At 45.7% G+C, this 19,086-nt stretch overlaps 1 protein-coding gene across 1 annotated transcript; it reads right to left on the reverse strand.

Moving 5' to 3' along the window:
• Nucleotides 1-663: 663 nt before the first annotated feature.
• TGM1 (transglutaminase 1) lies at nucleotides 664-17,761 on the reverse strand. The gene is made up of 15 exons (XM_003755897.4): nucleotides 17,331-17,761; nucleotides 16,253-16,567; nucleotides 15,535-15,723; nucleotides 14,490-14,738; nucleotides 13,661-13,779; nucleotides 13,209-13,316; nucleotides 12,628-12,802; nucleotides 12,192-12,330; nucleotides 11,915-12,018; nucleotides 9,872-9,960; nucleotides 7,814-7,967; nucleotides 7,053-7,334; nucleotides 6,097-6,257; nucleotides 5,309-5,445; nucleotides 664-1,080 (listed from the first exon to the last, which is right to left on the reverse strand). Exons 2-15 carry the CDS (start codon nucleotides 16,560-16,562, stop codon nucleotides 855-857), a joined length of 2,442 nt encoding a protein of 813 aa, XP_003755945.1. The 5' UTR covers nucleotides 16,563-16,567; nucleotides 17,331-17,761; the 3' UTR covers nucleotides 664-854.
• Between the last annotated feature and the right edge of the window lie 1,325 nt (nucleotides 17,762-19,086).

Here is a 19,086-nt window from a genome sequence, read left to right on the forward strand (position 1 = left end):
CTTACTTCCTGCCATCCTAGATCATTCCCTTTTAAGACTATCTAGAATTAGACTGGGTTCTATTAACACTGTTCAGTTGATGATTGTACAAGGAGAAAACACTTTGATGACAAGATCAAGGCAGTGAATCAAATCAAATAGCTAGCTACTCCTGTCACCAGGCCCCCAAGACTTGTCCAATCCCAACAGATACTCCTAGATTTAGATTTGGAATTAAGCGCACAGGTGATTTTCTCATTAAAATCTCATTGGAGTGAAAGGGTGTGAAAAAGATTTGAGAAACTTTAGTCCTTAGAGGCCAGATTGGTTCAGTCTAGGAAGCCCACGATAGAATGTGGTGACAAAGGTTCCAGGCTTGGAGTCAGAAGATCTAGAATTGAGCTCTGGTTCTTCCATTCACTATATAATCTTAGGAAAATCTCTAAATCTCCCTAACCTTCAGTACCTTCATTTGTTAAATCATAGGGTTGAACTAGATGATCTCTAAAGACTCTTCCAGTTCTAATATTCTCTGATTTGACCAAATAGTGACTAGAACATCTGGGATCTCAGAACCAGGTATACAAAATCTTTAGGTATACAAATGTGGTATAGAAATCAAAAGGCTTATGAACCCACTTTCCTTAGGTGGGCATGGGCAAACAGATGGACAAAGCCAAAAGCTTCACTAAAAAACAAAACAAAAACAATCTTTATTACCTTCAGTGCCATGCAATGTGTATGAAAGTTGGATCCCACCCCAGGTCTCCCGGGCCTTCCTTCCTAGGCCTCAAGGTGTCCTTTTTTTGTGCCAGCCCTTTGCTTCAGTGAAGTGTCCATGCTTCTATCGCTTCTGTCCCATACTTATATTAAGTTTAGGCTTCTCCTCGGAGTGCCATAGGGACATTCTCTCCAGAGCGACTGCTACCTCGGTTACCGGAGAAAAAGTTCCCACCAGAAGCCGGGGCCACGTCTACCTCGATGACTCCATGCACCTGGGAGAGCTGAGGGCTGTCCAAGCTGGCAATGAGCTGCCGTCGACCTGGCCGCACAGGCACAAATGTTTGACGTAGTGTCACTGTTTCATTTCCTCCAATGTCTCTGTAGGGAAAGATTAGGACCAAGAGATGAGGTTTGGAAGAGCTACACCAGAGAAGGGTAAAGACTGGGGTAAAGACACTGCCTAGAGAAAGGCAGGAAGCCGAGCATAAGGTCTCAGGCACAATTTGAGGTAGAACTTCACCAGCAATTTTTCCAGCTAAGTCTGGACACCTGGACGCACCAGGAAATGGCAGATGCCCTATGTCAATGAAAGTCTTTCTGGATCATATCCTGGTGAAAGAAGAGCTAGGAGCTTGTGGCCTTCCAAGGATGGTCTTATCCTATAATAGCATTTCTTTTTTCTGGTTTAGGTTCCTTTCCTTTCCAGTCTTTCCCTTCTCATCTCTCAGCTCCTATGCTTTTCTATCTTTTCTATCAGTTTACCACCTACCAATGCCTTTTCCCTAATGATCTTTCTATTAAGCATATTCTATTTTCTTCTCTTGATCCAACTTTCACCTTAAACCAGATCCTTCCTGCTGCTGGGTGTATTATCTCATCTCTATCCAAAACTAGAGCCTTCTTGGAGAAATACACTCTTAATAGAGTTCATTTCCAAAGACGCAAATATTATCTTAAGGAAAAATAGGTTGATTCCAAAGCTCCTGGAGAATATTTTCTTTTTCTAAAACTATTCCCCGCTGTAACTTTGGGAAATAGCATTTGACTTGGATATTGATGTAATAAGAATTCCCTGAACATCTTTTTGAGCCTTAGTTTCCTGATTTATAAAAATAAAGGGGCTGGATTAGACAATCTTTAAGATCCCTTCTAGTGCTAAGATTTTTTGATGGAAGGTTTCAAGGGACTGTTGAGGTGTTCTGTGCATTTAGAAATTGTGATGCAAGACTCAGACTAAGAATGCTATTTAAAAAGTTTGTACTTTCCCATAGAAACAATGTTTTGAGGGCTAGTGAGATGCCAAGACTAGTCCTTAAATGTTTTCCTAACTAGTAATAACTCATATAAAGCTTTAAAGTTTTTACTATTACTTAATTATATTGCCAACATAATAGGATCATACTTGAAAGGGCCTTAGAAATAGATCACTGAATCCAATCCTCTCACTTTAGAGATAACTAATGTATCAAAAGCGGCTAAGGTCATTTTCCTCAAGGTCACAGAAAGAGGAACTAGCAGAGGTAAAATTTGAACTCAGAGCCTCTCATTCCCATGTTTTTTCCACTGTACCGAAGTACCTTCATTGAAAACACGGTTTCTATGGGACTTCCTTTGGATTCAGCTGTGATTTCTCATAGTAGCTATATCAGGGCTTTAAGAGGAAATAGGTGTGTACATACTGATTATAATTTGTAATTCAGGTATTTCTAAATAGGGATCTGCCTTAGATTACATGATGTGGCTAAAATGATTTTGATTAGATTATATCATTACTCAATAAACACATCAGAATTTGTCCATTTAAAAGAATATTGTCCCTTTAAAGTAGCCCCTGGGAGACCCCACACTTATTCCATTCATACTGCCATTACTACAGAGCTTAGGGGCATACCTTTTGAAATTACCACTAGAGCTAATTGGACTCACACAAGAAAATCTGTCTCAAAACCCTGTCAGTCATACCTACTTGTTGACCCAGAATGATATTGCTCAACTTAATCAACTGCCTTATGTGCTAGATGTGGCTCCAAATGACTATTGGCTATTTACCAAAGTCAAGTACACCCTCAAAGGTTAATAGACTGCTACCATATGAGACATTTATAAGTACTTCCAAAAGTGGCATTCAAAAAAAATGTTTTGAGTAATGGCGAATCATTGCAATAAGTTTGCACTATCCTAAAATTAAAAGGGACAGTACTCGTTTGGATGCTGCCATTAAAAAAATTAATCAGTTGTTACTTCTTCAAACGTTTACAATATAATACAAGTATTTTTATATGCAATTGAGAGAGTAGGGTGTATATTGGATTCTAATTTTTCTGAGTCAGTAGCTGAGGGGCTTTTTCTTCCAGGCTCTATACTCTGGACTACATTAGATACATAATCAGACATGGAAATTCCCAAGGGAGGAAGTGAATACAGGGAGGGGCTATAGGCTAAACCCATTCGGGTTAGAGGGGGTGGGCGCAAATTTAGAGGGGGCGAAAGGAAAGAGAAAGAAGTAGAAGAAAGGAGAGTTGAAGAAATTGAGGTTATGGGATTTAGAGATTTAGGAATAAAAGGCATTCCTCCTCCCCAACTATTATGAGTAAGAGAAGGGACTGCCAAGAAATGGGGATGAGTGAGATGACTAAGGGAAGGGTGAGCCCAAGCGTCCCTCTGAGAATGTAACTTGCCTCCCTGTGAGCTAAGTCATTCTCATTACAGTCCAGGCAGAGAGCAGTCTTTAGAGTTAAACCTCAGTAGTTCTAAGGCTAGAGATAGGATCCAGGATCAGAGTGGAGGTCACATTTATATCTTGGGGATAGGAAACATCTCTAACACCACAGAGAGCAGGGAGTCCAATCCTAGTGTCATCAGGTTCACAAAGCTCTCTACATATGTGAACTCATTGAGCCTCACAACAACCCTATGAGATAGGTGCTGTTATTATCTTGATTTTACACAGGAAGAAATTGAAGTAGAGGAAGGTAAGTGACCTGAGTAGAATCACATAGCTAAGTGCTGATCAGGTCTTCCTGAATAAAGTGCAACACTTTATTCACCACACCAGCTAGTTTCTGCCACATAGATGTGATGATGATGGGACAGTATCCAGCTCACGCCCAGCCTCCTCCAAATCACCATGATTATCATTGTGACTGATATCATCTTCCATGATTCTCATTATAACCCTTGAAGGAAGGTTCATTTTACACAGGTGAAAACCAACACTTAGGGAGCTTACCAGAGTCTGAAGAGGCTTTATTCAAACTCAGGTGCTTCTGACTTTAAGACCAACAGGCTAGCCATATTATTGAGAAAAGTGACCAAAGTCTTTATATCCTTTGGCCCCGTAAGGTCAATACTGGGAATATACTGTGAGAAAACCAAAGTCTATAATTTATATCAAAATATCCATAATAGTATTTTTTGAGTGATGATAAAGAAGGAGCAGCTAGGTCGCTTAGTGGATAGAGCCCTGGGACTGGAGTCAGAAAGACCTGAATTCCAATCTGCCCTCAAATATGAGCTGTGTGAGTCTGAAAAGTCATTTAATCTGTTTGCCTCAGTTCACTGGAGAAGGAACAGGCAAACCACTTCAATATTTTTGCCAAAAAAAACCCCAAACAACCAATCTCTTAGAGATTATGGACATGAAGAGTTAGACTGAACTGGAAACAAAACAGGGGTCCATCACATGGAGAACCTTAGAACAAGCTATGGTATATTAATACAGGCAGTATGATACGATGCAATGGTGGGCAATGGATTTGGGGTCAGAAGAATTGAGTTCCAATTCTCCTCTGCAACTCGCTGTCCTGTATTATCTTTGGAAGATCATTAAATTTCTCTGGACTTGATTTCCCCATCTGTGAAATAATGAGGTTTGACTAGTATGTCCTCCAAGTGTTGTGAGTCAAGATACTGGGATTTGGGGAAATAAGACAATATTCCCTTCCTCATAATACAGCCAGGACTGTTGCAAGCAAGGAAGTTGTAAGGCAGATGAAGGAAGAGTTCGTGTTAACTTTGCCATGGGGTGCATTGATCTGGGAACTAACTGTGGGCCCTGTGTAAGAAAGATGGCTGTCAGGATGCTAGTGGAGAACTTGGGACCAAGGACTTCTTTGCTTAGCCTTTTTAACCTCTTTGCCAGTACTTTTATTTTCCTAACCTCTGCCTTGGAATCTGCTTCTGCCTGGGTACACTGGAATATTTTTAGTAAAAGGTTTGAACCATCAGACCCTCTGTGACAGTGGGCCCCAGATGAGGAACTTCAACGTCCCTTCCAGCTCTCAACCTAAGCCTCTACATGAGCTCCTTAAGCCTTTCTAGCCTACACTGGCTCCCTTCTCTGAGCTCCTGTAATGCTTAAATGAGCCACTAAGCTGCAGCCTGTCTTGGATTTTTCTCTAACGGCTTAATGTTTATGTCTGATCTCCCTATGAAGGTCTCAAAGAAGAGCATGTTCCATATAGACTTCTCTGCACACATTTGGCCTCAGGAAACACGAATTGAATGGCGAGGATGTCGAGTTCCTTCCTGAGTTGTTTAAATGTCTCCCTACTTAACAAACCTGGAGTGAGGGAAAGGAGAGTCAGAGCAACGGGGTGAGACTCACCCAACATTGAGAACCTTGGGCCTCTGGAGCCCAGAGCCCTCCAGTCGGAAGACCACTTTGGTGAGAGTGACAGGCAGTGGGTTCCTGAAGATAATCTGTACTTCTGTCTCCTGGCCGACTACAGCTGCCCCCAGCACCTGAGACAAAGGAAAAAATGAGGACTTTCTGATTGCATGTAATGACTTCTTTACCACCATCTAAGATAACTTTGCCGAGTTAGAGACTCAGCAATGATCCTACCCTCCATAAAGATCTCATCACCCAAGACTTTCCAACCAGCAGAGACAGAGGGATGCTACCAAGCTGCCCCTGGCCATCCAGATAGGGTCTCTTTCAGCTCTAACCTAATGACTTTCAAGTCCAACCCTTCCCTCTTAGATTTCTTGTTAGAATTCAGGCTAACCCTTTGGGGTCCCTGTTCCTCCTGTTCTGTGTTGCCCTTGTGTTTCGGGAACAACCTGCCAGTGGCTGCTGGGGATCTAATTCTGGCCAGCAGAATAGGTCCCTTCGTGTGAGAGGAAGAAATGATACAAGGAGGCTGAGAGGCAGGTGCATTCTGACCTCTCTCCTCTTGCCTCTGATTTATTGCATTCCCAGTTCACAAGCAGCATCTGAGTCAGGAAAGGCTGGTTTGCAATTCCTTCAGGGGTATTGTGATTCAGCTGTGGTGGCTCTTGGAGAACTGACCTGCCCCTTCACACTTAGGCATGGTCCTTAACACCCCTCAGCTGTCTCTTCTGACCAGCTCCCCTTTCTCCCCATGTAAGGTTAGTTTCTATTGCCCATACCGTGAGGGAGAGGTCAGGGGTCCGAAGGCGGAAGGTGTGTTGCTTGGCGATCACCTGCCCATTCTCTTTGACGTGACCTGACACGTTCAGCAGCATAGCTCCCTGATCCACCAGATGTGGCCGGTACTCTGAGTAGGCCACAGGCAGAGCCACTCGCTCAGCTGGAGTGGGAGAAGGAGAGGTATCAGAGAGAGCATGTGCATCCTTAACCACGCCCCTCCCCCTGCTTCTGCCCGTCTGGTTCTAAGCTTTCTCCTGGCTGGCCAAAAGGGGATAATCAAGCACTCAAACATTCACCAAACAATGTGCCAGATGCTGGAGATGCAGAGACAAAAATGAAACAATTCCTACCCTCTGGGAATTTATAGTTTGTTGGGGAAAACATGTACATGTATAAAAATATACTAAATACATACAGCATAAATACAAGGTCATTTTTATAGTGGAAATACTTGCAGCTAGAGGTAGGTGGAAATCAGAAAAGGTCTCCTGTAGAAGGTGGTCTTTGAGCTGAATTTTGCCAGAAACCAGAGAGATGGGGGGAAAAAATGTGCTGGAAACGTGGGGACAGCTTGTGAAAAGACACGCAGATTGGAGATAGAGAAGTCCAATTTGCCTGGAAACTATAGTACATGAAGATGAATAATGTATATTTAAGATGGAGAAGTTACCTGAATCGGGTTATAAAAGGCTTTAAGTTTCAAACAGAGAAATTTGTATTTGATCCTGGAGGGAATAGAGAGCCACTGAGTTTTATTGAGCAGGGCAGTGAGACACGGTCATACCTGTGCTTTAGGAAAATCATTTGGTGTCTGTGTGGAGAAAGGAAAGACTTGAGATAGGCAGATGGTTCAGTCAGTAGGGGACAAGGGCCTAACCAGGGGTGGGAGCATGAATAAAGAGACTATACCCAAATGGCCGGGAGTAGCAAAAGCTAGAGAAGAAGGAGGTCTTACAGCTTCCAGGGGACAATGCCACCTCCTTCTTGCTGTCTTTGAAGACGGGGCCAGTGACCCCAGTGTAGAAGGTGACGGAGAGGTAGAGGTGTAATTTTACAGTACGCCGACTGCTTCCACGGTTGGTCAGCACCACGTTGACTACTAGGTCTTGTCCCATCACTGCATCCTGGGCTTCCACCTGAACCGACACATCTTCGGCTGAATCCCGGTTTGAGTATATGTTGGGTTTGCTGCCGTGGGCTGCTGCCGTCTCTACTGCCTTCCTCTCTGCATCAGACCCTGTTGACCAGCAGGAGAGGGTACAAATGGGAAAAGATGGTGCCAGAGGCCATGCTTACAAGAGAAGGCCAGGAAAAGAGTCCTCCATCCTAATGATGCTTATTGAAATATCATCTCTTTTTAAAGATCGGGTCCAAAAGCTGCCATCCCATTAAGCCTTCCCTGAGTGTTCCAAGTTGGAAGAGACCTCTTCCTCATCTGAATTCCCAAGGCACTTTGCACCCCAAATGTACGTATCATATCTGGTTTTATAGTTGAGTAGAAGTTTTTATCTCTTCTACTAGATTATATATTCTGGGCAGCCAAAGATCATGGGGCTTTGCATGTGATAGATGCCTGACAAATGTAAGCTGAATAGTGCAAGTTCAGGAAACCATGCAGCGGGACCTCAGAGATAAAGCATGGAGCCACAGAGTCAGGGAGGTGCTCAAATGGATAGTCCCGAAGAGAAAGAATTTTCCAGCACCCAGAGCAGGTACCTTCAGGGTGTTTATAGATATGAGTAATATCCTCCCTCATGTTAGAGCCAACAGCTTTGGTGCAGATGAGGGTCCCAATTGCTTTCTCCTCCACATAGACAATCTTGAAGCTGCCGTCATCCTGCCGTTGCCAGTAGACCTTGTCACTGTTGACCTGGGAATGGTGAAGGAGGTAAGGAGTTAGTGAGTAAGACCTTCTGTGATATTGTGGAGAACAGACCTATACTACACAACTTGCTTCCAACCTACCTTTCCAACTTCATTTCATTAGTACTCCTTTTAAGGCATTTATGTTCAACCACCTTGAACTACTAGTAAGTTATTCTGTCAATCTTTTCTTGCATATATTCTTATAACACAGGCTGTTCTCCAGTCTATGCCTGGGGTGTACTTCTTCTACAATTAAAATTCTTCTCTTCCTTAAAAAACCTATCAGTCTTATGAGGGCAGCTTGGGGGTACAATAAATAGAATAAGGATCTGGAGTCAGGAAGACTCATCTTCTGAGTTCATATCCTACTTCAGACACTTACTAGCTGTGTGACTCTGGGCAAGTCATTTAACCTTATTTGCCTCAGTTCATCTGTAAATGGAAATGGAAATGGGAAATGAAATGACAAACCATTCTAATATCTTTGCCAAGAAAGCCCCAAATGGGGTCTTGAAAAATTGGACATGATTAAAACAACTAACCAACAACAATTTTCTCTTAAGCCTTTCCTGACACCTCACTCTGAGTGATTTTTTATTCCTATTTCTTATATCTCCTTATCCCTAAATACTATATCTTATATCCCTTATAATCAAGACTATTCCTTTCCCCTTCCCCTTACAGTCTTTTTTGTATGATACTTATTTATGTAATTTTTTTTTTTTGGTCTAGAACTATGATTTCATTGATGTAGGAAGTTCCAATGAGAAAATTTCCCCTATCAATGAAATTTGTAATAGCCTTATATTATAGCTTATAGTCGTTTGGGGTATCAGGATGGTGACTTCTGCAGGCAGTATGAGTCAGAGTCCGGACTTGAATCCAGACCTTCCTCATTCTGGGTCAGCTCTGTATTCACTTTTCCACTGTCCCCAAGTATATGCCTTAACTCTGCTATTAAATTGTAAACCTGCAGACATAATCTGTGGCTTTTTTTTTTTTTTTTTAATCTTTGTATTCCCAGAACCTAGTAGTTGCATAATTTGTTGTTTGCTGAATTTGGGCCAACCCAATTAGGTACCTGTGACAAAGAGCCCCCTGGGCTATGTGCTTTGGCAATGTGGGATGATGGGATGAGGATTTGGTCTCTTGCTAAAGAATATGCACATTTAACCTATATTGGATTGCTTGTTATCTTGGGAAGGGGAGAGGGGAGAGGGAGAAAAATATGGAACACAAGATTTTGTAAGAGTGAATGCTGAAAACAATCTTTACATGCATTTAGAAAAAAAATACTATTAAAAAATAAAACCACAGCCCTTTTCTCCATGACTTATGGTAAAGTCTGGCCAATGAGCAGCAAGCACCCTCTGTAGACTTTAGAGAAATGATTTCTATCTCAGGATCACTTTTTGGTCAGCTATGCTGGGTGAAAGACTTCTGATATCCAGTCTGTCTGAGCACATTCTCCAGTTGCTATATGTGAGCAATGACCATCCCTACCTGGGAGAAGGAAGCCCCTACCATACTTTCATAGAAAGTTCAAAGATTTGTAAAAGAGGAAGAAGAATGTAAGAACATAAGTTGTTTCTCCCTTTATCATTTCTTTAGTGGGTAGCTCTTTCCCTCTGATGCTGTGCCTCATCACAGGACTGGGAGGAGGCACAGAGGGTCCAACCAGAAGCTTCTAGTTGTTCTTGTTCTTTAGCAGAGACTGAACCCCGTGTCTCATCCCCCATACACCCATAATTCATGCTCCAATGGGATCACTCCCATTACACAGGATGGGGCCAGAGATGCAATAGGGGATAAGAGGTGGTCTACATTTCAATACAATTTGATAATAAAGGGAATGGATCAGGGCATGAAATATAAACAAATGCATCTATTCCGATGAAGTTCTTTTACCTCAGCAAAGATGAAGGGTGTATCATACTTCATATAGACCAGGCCATTCTTAATAGACTCCACTGAGCAGGGACCACAACAGAAGATGCCTGGAGAATCATGGAATACTGGTAAGGTGTTTTGTTCCCTGGGATGCAGGGAGCAGAGAGGATGGGGAAGGAGGATCTTAGAGGGCAGGATTAGGAATCATAGGTAGACATTGTAAAGAGACAAATTTGAGCATAGAATGTGCTTGTAAATGTTTAATGACTAGCTCTCTGAGAGAAAAAAATACACAACACACTTTAAAGCTTATTCTATATTATTAACATTTTCTCTATCACTTTCTTAAGTCTAAAAAACCAATAAAACAAGAAATCAAGCCATGGTTTGTAGCATTTGCTTGATTATGTATGCTAACAATTTAACAACCAGCTCTCATGCCAGTACAAGCTGGCTCCAGCACATCTCTGGATGAACAGTAATCTTTCTGGTTCTTCTCTGGAGTAGACTGTGACTATGGCTCAGCCACAATCACTGAAGAAACTCTCAGAAATCTCAGGGTAGCAAATAATAATAATGATAAAAATTATTTGTTTGTTGAATGTTTCACAGTTTACAAAAATACTTTCCTCACCATAAGCCTTATTATAAATGGCATTATTAGGGGTATTATAATACCCTTTTATAGATGAAGAAACTGACTGATTTGTCCATAGATGGAAAAATAGACCGACCTGTTCACAGTCACATATGTTATATTGAGATTTTAGTGTAAGAGCTAAACTGACAACCCGTCACATATTTATTCAACCATTCTCTCCTTCTTCCCTAGCCCCACTATATAATGATAGAGGAAATTTGTGCCTGTCTTTTAATAACAAATTAAGGATTCCCCCCAAACAAGACATGGGGTCCCATCCAAAAGAAACACTGGGGAAAAAAAAGCCAGAAAGGTGTGGTGTAGTGGATTCTATGTGTTTTTGAGAGAACTCATGGATTTTCCTATTGTTTCCATTCTTCTGATTTGGGGTTTAGGATGAATCTCCTACTGGGAAGGATAGATGATATCTAGGTCATTTGTGTATTCTAATTTGATTGGCTGAAATTGTGCTTCTACCTTACAAGGGTCAGATGCTCTCTGACCACTAGAACCATGATGTTATTTCTCCAAACAAAATAACCCATCAGGTTTTGGGCAGGAAAGATCACAAGAAGATCCTGCAACAGAGGTAAAAGATTGGCTGTACCTCCACAAAAATCAAAGAAAAGTTGGGGGGCCAAAGGGACCCTGGAGATGATTTGATCAACATCCTCTCTTTTTGTGCATGAGGAAATAAAAACCCTGAGAGGAGAAGAACTTCAAGCTAAGTCTCTTGGTTCTAATTCTGCTGAAATCCAGATTACTTGAAGGAACTGGGGTGAAGGTAGGGGTTGACAAATGAGCATCCAGAAATGGGGTTGTTAAAGGATGCAGGATGGTGGAGTAGGAAACCAGATGGAACATTGAAAGGAGGTTTGTCTAGAGACAGAGAGAAATAATCCACAGACTGGATAGAATAATAGGGGGAAAGAGCAGAAAGGATGGGGAAGGAGGAAAATTAGAGGGCAGAATTAGGAATTATACGTAGACGTTGCAAAGAGACAAATTTAAATAGCTTTTTTTGACACCTACCTAATAATTAAAAATACCAAGAAGTTGAATGGACTGCTTTGAGAAGGTAGTTGTTTCCCCTTCCCTGGAGATCTTTAGGCAAAGGCTAGGTTTAACCTTATACACCCGTGTATATATATTATGTATATATGTTATATTTTGGTTTAATTTTAGTAAAGATTCTTTTTCAGAATAGTTTGGACAAGATGGTTAGATTAGAAATATGGAAGTCCTTTCTGAAATTCAGGATGGGAAAAGGAAGGAGATCCCAAGAGCTGAAAGACATAGGATCAGTAGCAAAAAAAGGGCTGGAAGGGAATAGAGCTGAGAGGCAAGCAAGAGTATCCTCTTGGCAAGAGGTGGGAGTAGATGGGCCGGGAAGAAGAAATGTGGAATTGGGGCTCCCTTACCACTACTGGTTTCTTGGGGGGTGGCATCCACCACCTGCCAGCCGTCAAAACCCGACTGCAGATCTGACCGCCTCATCCAACAGTCGTTCCAGACGTGGAAGTTCCTGGGACACAGAGAGTACTCCCCTTCACTGATTCTACCCCTCCTTTCACCCACCAACTCCCCGCTTCTGGCAGGGCGGGGTCAGAAAAGGAGCGGGCCGGGCTTTCCCACCGCACCCTCCGTCACCCCGTACAGAAGGCTGCGACCTGCCCCCTCCACTCCCTCCTTCCTCACCACACAGAATCACGGTTCAGGTGCTCCAGCGGCTTCATGTTCTCATCAAAATAAATGTCCATGGTGAGTGAAGTATCCGTGTCGTGGGCCGAGTTATAGTTGGTGACGGTCCTGGTGGCGATCCCGAGGCACCGGAGCACTGGGGGAGGAAGAGTCAGTGCATGGGGGGGGCGAGGGCCCGGAGGTCAGGCCCCCTGCCTGCCTCGGCTCCCTGCCCTTCCCCTCTTCCTACCCCCACTTCCCTTGTTAAGGCTAATTACGAATAATTAATGCCAGCCTGCCAGGGCACCCCCGCCTAAGCCCTGCCCTGGTGCCACAGGTGTTGTGGAGTCGTGGGGTTAAAGGAATCTAGGGCGGGGATACAGGGGATCCCTGGATCTGAGAATTTAGAGGTCATGGCCTCCTGTGGGGTCAGAGTTGGACTGTCCTCCCTTACCTGTGGTGGTGACACCAGCAAAAACCCAGCACTGGCCATAGGGAACCGAGTAGCCTGTTCGAAGGTAGCTCAGGAGGATCTCCACGCTGCCCACCCAAGCTGAAGGGTTCGTGCCTCTGGAGTAATCTCCCGACCAGTTTCCGATCAGAACCCCATTGTCATCTAGAGAATTCACCTGGGGGGAGGGGGAAGGCTGAGGGCTGTCCCCTCAGCCCCTTCCTGTCCAGAGTGCACAGCCTCCCCCCTCCATGTGTCTCTCTGCTGGCTCTTCCTCCCCCCCAAGGCTCAGCTGCCCCTCCACCCTTTACCACCCAAGTTTTGACATAGCAATGTAATTCCTGGGTGTGCCAAGTTTTGGGTTTGGCTACACATTCCAGAAGAGTTGGAACAGGAGCCAGGATGGGTGTGTATGGGGGTATACCAGAAGCTGGGAGGGGGCAGAGGGTTTCTTTGCCCAAAGAAGGTGTGGAGGGAAACAGGAAAGGGGCGGGGGACGAGAAGTGAAGGCAGCTTGAGAAGTCAGATCTGGTGGGAAGCAGGAGAAGCCCCTTGGCTCGTGATGGGGTGTGTGGGGAGCATACCATAGCAGAGATGACACGGGAGACACTGACAGGGTCCCCCCGCCCTGCGTATGGCATTCCCCGCCGGTCCAAGATGTAGAGACAGGCATCCAGGACACCGTGGTCAAACTGGGAGGGGAGAGAACACCGCTCCTGATTACCTCAGAGATCTCTCCTCCTCACACGCTCTCCAGGCTTCCCTTCCTTCCCAGTATCCCTTGACTCAAGCTCTCTCCTCCCATTCTATTTCTAATACCATTCATCTCTTCTGATTTCTCCCCTCCAATTTTTTTCCCCTTATCTCTCCCTGCCCTAAATCTTCCTTCTCACTCATCTCCCCCTGCCCCAGCCCTCCCCTCTCCCTCATCTCCCCCTGCCCCTGTCTTCCTGACTTCCATGTCCCCTCTCAGCTACTCTCTCCTGCCCAGTTCTCCCTTCATATTCTCGTCCTGTTCTCTTTCCTTGCCCCATACTTGGCCATAGTTCCAGGTTCGCTCTCCGATCTGTGCCTCTGTGCCATAGTAAATTCGACCAGACTCATTGAGTACATATTCTTGACGCCAGCTTTCATGTTCCACATACACAGGATCATCTGTCAGCCCCCAGGATAAACATATAGGCCTGTCAGGGGCATAGCCTGGGTCTCCCAATCCTGATGTTCTCTACCCTTCCCCAAACACTCTGCTTTTCTATTGGAGACTAGGCCTGTGGAGTTTATAGTTGAGCTGTAGGTCAGGGTAAAAGTAGTGGGGCAAATCTTGCTCTGGGGCGTGGGCATAAGCAGCTTAAAAAAGCCATGTGGTGGACAGCACAACCCGATCTCAATATAAATATCAAGGCTGGGAAAGGGGTGTGGATGTTAGCAACCAGAAAGCGTTGCCATTGAGCCATCACAGCTTGCTGCCAGGTCAGGGTCTCCATTAGGTGGTCCAACATTTCCCTCTACCATTGGTTTGAAGCAGAGGGGAGCCAGGGGGTGAAGGACATGGGGAAATGGAACAGACAAAGAGACTGGGGAAATGGAAAGACAAGTAGATTTGGGGTCTGAAGACAAGTACAAATTCTGAATTTTTTTTTTTTAGCTGAGTGACTTCTCTGAATTTGAGTTTCCTCATATGTAAAAGAAAGGAGTTGGATGAGAGGCCCTATAAAGTGTTTCACAATTTAGACCTCACAAAATCCTAACATCTGTAATGGGATTCCCATGGGAATCTACTCAATTTGACTTGTGGTGATCATTCTGTTCCCTTATCTCTCAGCCTTCCTGCCCTACCATCCAACCCTTACCAACCACAGGCTCACCAGAACACCAAGGGTTGAAGAGGATGTAGATTTCATTTCGGGGATCAAAAGGCAACTGGAACTCTCCTGCGTCAGTTCGTGTTCGGACGGTAAAGCGGAACTTGCCCACGATGGCGTTGGCGGAGACGTGGACTTTTAGGTCCACGTGCTGCCCGTTCGACTTGATCACCTGGGCCTTCCAGCCCCCACTCCCTCCCTTGCCCACAGGAATGATCACATGGGTCCCCTTGCCTATTTCAGGGTTTGCACCTAATGGGAGCAGATGAAGAAAGGGAGTTAAAGAGGTGAGATCTGGGTGGCAAAGATCCAAACTGGGTGGCATCCCTGGGCATTTGTAGTCCCTTTTCAGTTTTATTCTGGTAATTTTAATCAATGACTATTCCCATCTCAACTGGCTCTAGAGGTCTGTGCATTGGGGCAAAGCCCTTGTTCTGCCCCCTGCCACTCAGCCAGAATGAGGCCAGGAGAGTCCCTAAGGTCACTGCTCACCGAGAGGAAGGATCAGCCTGACCCCAAGCCTTCACCTCATCAGTTCCCCAGGCTTGCAACAGAATCCAGGACACCCAGGAGAGGGCCCAGGAAATTAGAGGCCGAGGTGGGCAAGTGAGGCTCTAATCAGAGGCTACAAGGAGTCTTCCGCCCCCAGTAGCTGCATAATGACTGGCCTTAGCAGCCAAAGAACAACGCACCCAGCCCCAGGCAGAAGGGACAGAGACACTGAGGCATGTAGAGTCAAGAGGAGAGTCAGAGACACCCACACGCTCGGGGGAAAAAAGTCCAGAAAGAGAAACACGGAAAGACACACCCATCATCCACCTGTTGACAAGGGACAGACACTCAGCATTTAGGAGAGAGCATCCCGAGAAAGGGACAGGACTGGAGAGAAGCTCAGGTAGAAATGTGCACAAACACCTGGGACCTCAGTGAGAGGACACAGGCAAGATGGAGAGGATGCTATCATTGGTCCTAATGCTGCAGAGGAGCACAGCTGGGAGACTGAGGAGGGCTTCCCTCTTTCTCTCGGTTCCTGTCCCTCGGCACTGACCGATAAGCAGCTCCAGGGCCATGCGGTCTGAAGAGGAGTAGGGCCGAGACAGGCTGACCGTGACGAGGAAAGGTTGTCCTCGGCGAATGATGAGGTCATCATATTCATAGTCCTCTGTGTGATGCTCCCGCCGGTTCTGATCAGAGCGCCCGCTCATCAGATCCACTCCAGTCACTACCAGCATGCCATCTGGAAGGACCACCGTTGGTTACAGTTCAGAGCCCCACTCTGGCTCAGGCCAAAGAACCCAAGGCCCCTGAGACAGCTGGGTGATCCACTGGAAAGGATTGACCCTGGAGTCAGCTGACCCAGTCTCAGATATTTACTTAGCTGGTGGTCAGCTTGGACCTTAACCTCTCTTTCTCTCTGCTTCTGTTTTCCCAATTGTAAAATGGGGATAATAAATAATAGGACCTGCTTTGCAGGGTGGATGTAAGGATCAAGTGAGATAATAATCCTACAGTGCTTAGCACCGAGACTGGCATACATTGGCCCTTAACAAATGCTTATTTTGTTCCCCTTCCCTGCTCAAAGGATCCCAGAATCCTAAACCTAGCCCTTTGGATGACCTCAGGAGTCTTAGAATGGCAGTTGCATCTTAATGGGACCTGAATGTCTAATGGCAAAGGGCAAACCCATTCTTCCCCCCTCTACATGTTAAAGGTCAAGGGGTTCCTGAGAATTCCCCTTCTTGAATGAGACATGTTTGAAAGCTCACCTCGGACAACACCATCGCCTGCTGCATTGACCCCACTGCCTCTGGAGCCAGGACGACCGGAACCCCGAGATCCTCGGGATCCGGGGCGACCCGAACCCCGAGAACCTGAACCTCGGGGGCCTGCAGGTTCTGGGCCCCAGTCATCATCAGCTCCACCTCGGCAGGAACAACAGCTGCAGCATCGGGCCCAGAAAGAGCGACCTGACCCCCGGGAGCGAGTATCTGGTTCTGGCTCAGGAGAAGGTGTGACGCTGGGCTGCCAGGAGCTCCCACCCCATCGCCCCACATCCGATCGTGACCCGTCAGTCATAGTGGCTGCCAAGAAGCAGGGATAAATTATGGTAAAAACAGTCAAGTATCTCCTAATCTGACCTTCCCAAGAACCAAGACTCCGAGGAGACTGACCCCCAGCCTCCACCCCCACTCCAATCAGAGCTACCTAGGAATCGCTTCCTTATAGCTAAACCTCTTCAGAGATCCTACTTTAGATCCAGACCCCAATTGGAGTCCTGGAACTTCCCTCTCACCAGATACATCCAGGGACCCTAATATTCAATAATGTCCATAATTTCCTCCCCGGTCCAAAAGACACTCCACTCCACGTAGACCCCTAAAGGACAAATCCATTCTGAGAAGCTGCCTTTCTTAATATCTGCCTATTCCTCTTCTCCTGTGAGGCGCCCAGATAATAAATTAAAGATTTGCCTTATTTCTAAAATAATCCTTAAGACACTCTCCCCCTTTCCCAAGGAGGCAAGGTGGGCTGTGGTCGGCGGGGAGCTGGGTTGTTCGGGACAGAGCGCCCATTTATTTCCTGTCCATTTTCACACAAGTTGTCTAAAATGCCTGGAAGGTGTAGTGAGGTGAATTTCAGGGAGGCAAAAGGGGAGGGAGCTGGAACTGGGATGCCGCAGGGGAGAACAGGGGGGTAATGGGCTGGAGAAAAAAGTACGGTCTGAGGCAAAGCGCAGCCTCTGGAGATTATGGAGAAAGTCCTGGACCTTAATTGAGGAGGGGGCAAAAACTCCCTCCCGTCCCGATGCCTGGGTCGGCGCAGGCTTCCAACCCTCAGTCTCACCTGGCGGTGGCGGTGGCGGCGGCGGCGGCGGCGGCAGCAGCAGCAGCAGCAGCAGCGCTAGCGCTGAGTCCCGGACACGGGACCAGATAGGGACCTACGGACCGACGGGACGGACAGCTCCTGTTTAAAGCTTGGGGCGGGGTGGCCGGCAGTAGAGAGGGGCGGGGCTGCTGGGAAGAGGAAACCAAAATACTTGAGTAATGCAGGGTGCCTAAGAGGGAAAGGAAGAAGGGGCACGGGCCCCCTCACCTCTGGCTCTACCTTTTCTGGGAAATACAGGAGCAGCATCTGGATATGGAATGTGAAGGGTGAGGGCAAGAGTTAGAAAAGGGGAGTCAGGGTCCAGCGAAGTCCATGATGTTCTCAGGGGCCGCAGTGTCTGTCCCTTTTTTGCATCTGGGCAAGGGATCCTAAGACCTAGGACCCCCCCCCCCCTGCCCCCAACAAGACAGTACCAGGAACCTTTTAGTTTGGATCTTGAACTGTAATCCTCGACTCTAAAGGATTTCTCAGTCCTAAATGAGAATGTCACAAAAAAGTAGCACTTTTTATTAATCTGTTCCCCTCTCCCTAGTGCTCTCCTGATCCCTTACATTCATAGCTCTCACCTGAAACCCACATTAAGATATTATGGCAGAAACCAAAGCAAATGCGGGGATCACTAACAGCAGTGGCCTTCAACTCTTTGGAGATGCATAAGGGCTTCGATTTGGGACATGGTGGGTAGGATATGTGAAGTCTAATGCCCTTAAAGGAGGGGGCCATGAATTCGAGTCCAGAACCCCTCACACTTGTAATCAGGTAAGTTGATATCTTTCATTTTCCTGAGCAATTATATGCAACTCTAGTGGGCCACTCCTCTCCTATTTCCTCCAATATCCTTAGACATCTTCTCTCTATGTATATTTCCCTCTATCCTAAGAACTTTTGACTAATAAGAAAAATGAGGGATTGAGGCAGGAAAAGATGAAAATGTTTCACTGAAAAGATTCAATTTGGCAGGTCTGGGGTGGAGTTTGCATTGCCACGTCTCAGGAGTCCCAAATGTGCGGGCTAGGTGACATCATAGGCCTAACACTCAGACTGGCTACACCGGCTATCCTTCTTCCTTGCCCTGTTCCACCAGCTCAGCTGTCTTCCACCCGGCCTGCTGGGCCCCAAAACTGTTCTACTCACACCAGCCACACCTGTTTCACCCTCTTGGTTGGTGAGGTCTTCGCCCTTTCTTCCCCAGGTCTAGTCATGGAATGGGAAGAAGCATTTCTATAGTGTCTCCAGACCAAGAAAGGGTGTGTGGATGTTTTCCTGAGCGACTGTCTTGAGTAACAGCTAGTTCTTCCTCAACAGGATACATTATACACCCTGCTCTTCCCCCATGACAAAAGTGGTTAAACACTGGATTCAATTCTGGTAAAATATAACATAAATAACATAAATATAACAGGGACAGTTATCTATGCACAGACACCCACAATTGTTAAAACCTGAAAGAGGTTACAGGATTATCGATGTTGATTCCTTTTAGCTTTTACTCCAAAGTTAAACAAAAGGTTCTTTGGGTTTTTTTTTTTTAAAGATAAGATTTGAAAGATTGGCTATGAGGGCTGTTCCTTTCCTAGTCTTTGGAATTCTTCCAGGGAATGCTGACCAACCAGCTCCAGACACCTGCCTATATATGCACCCAATTCTCCCTCCCCAAGACCTGAAGGCAGAGGAAGAGACAGAAAGCAAGGCTAGATATTTCCTGTGAGACTCA

Source organism: Sarcophilus harrisii, chromosome 2 (assembly GCF_902635505.1).
Source record: "Sarcophilus harrisii chromosome 2, mSarHar1.11, whole genome shotgun sequence".
Taxonomy (NCBI): domain Eukaryota; kingdom Metazoa; phylum Chordata; class Mammalia; order Dasyuromorphia; family Dasyuridae; genus Sarcophilus; species Sarcophilus harrisii.

What these genes read in the sequence shown, in the direction of transcription:
- TGM1 (XM_003755897.4), bottom strand. Translation starts at nt 16,562, where the DNA reads ATGACTGACGGGTCACGATCGGATGTGGGGCGATGGGGTGGGAGCTCC. An exon ending in CCCGTGTCATCTCTGCTATG is followed by an intron (nt 12,803 to 13,208) that starts GTATGCTCCCCA and finishes CCCTCCCCCCAG; the next exon opens with GTGAATTCTCTAGATGACAA. An exon ending in CCCAAGGTTCTCAATGTTGG is followed by an intron (nt 1,081 to 5,308) that starts GTGAGTCTCACC and finishes CTTTCCCTACAG; the next exon opens with AGACATTGGAGGAAATGAAA.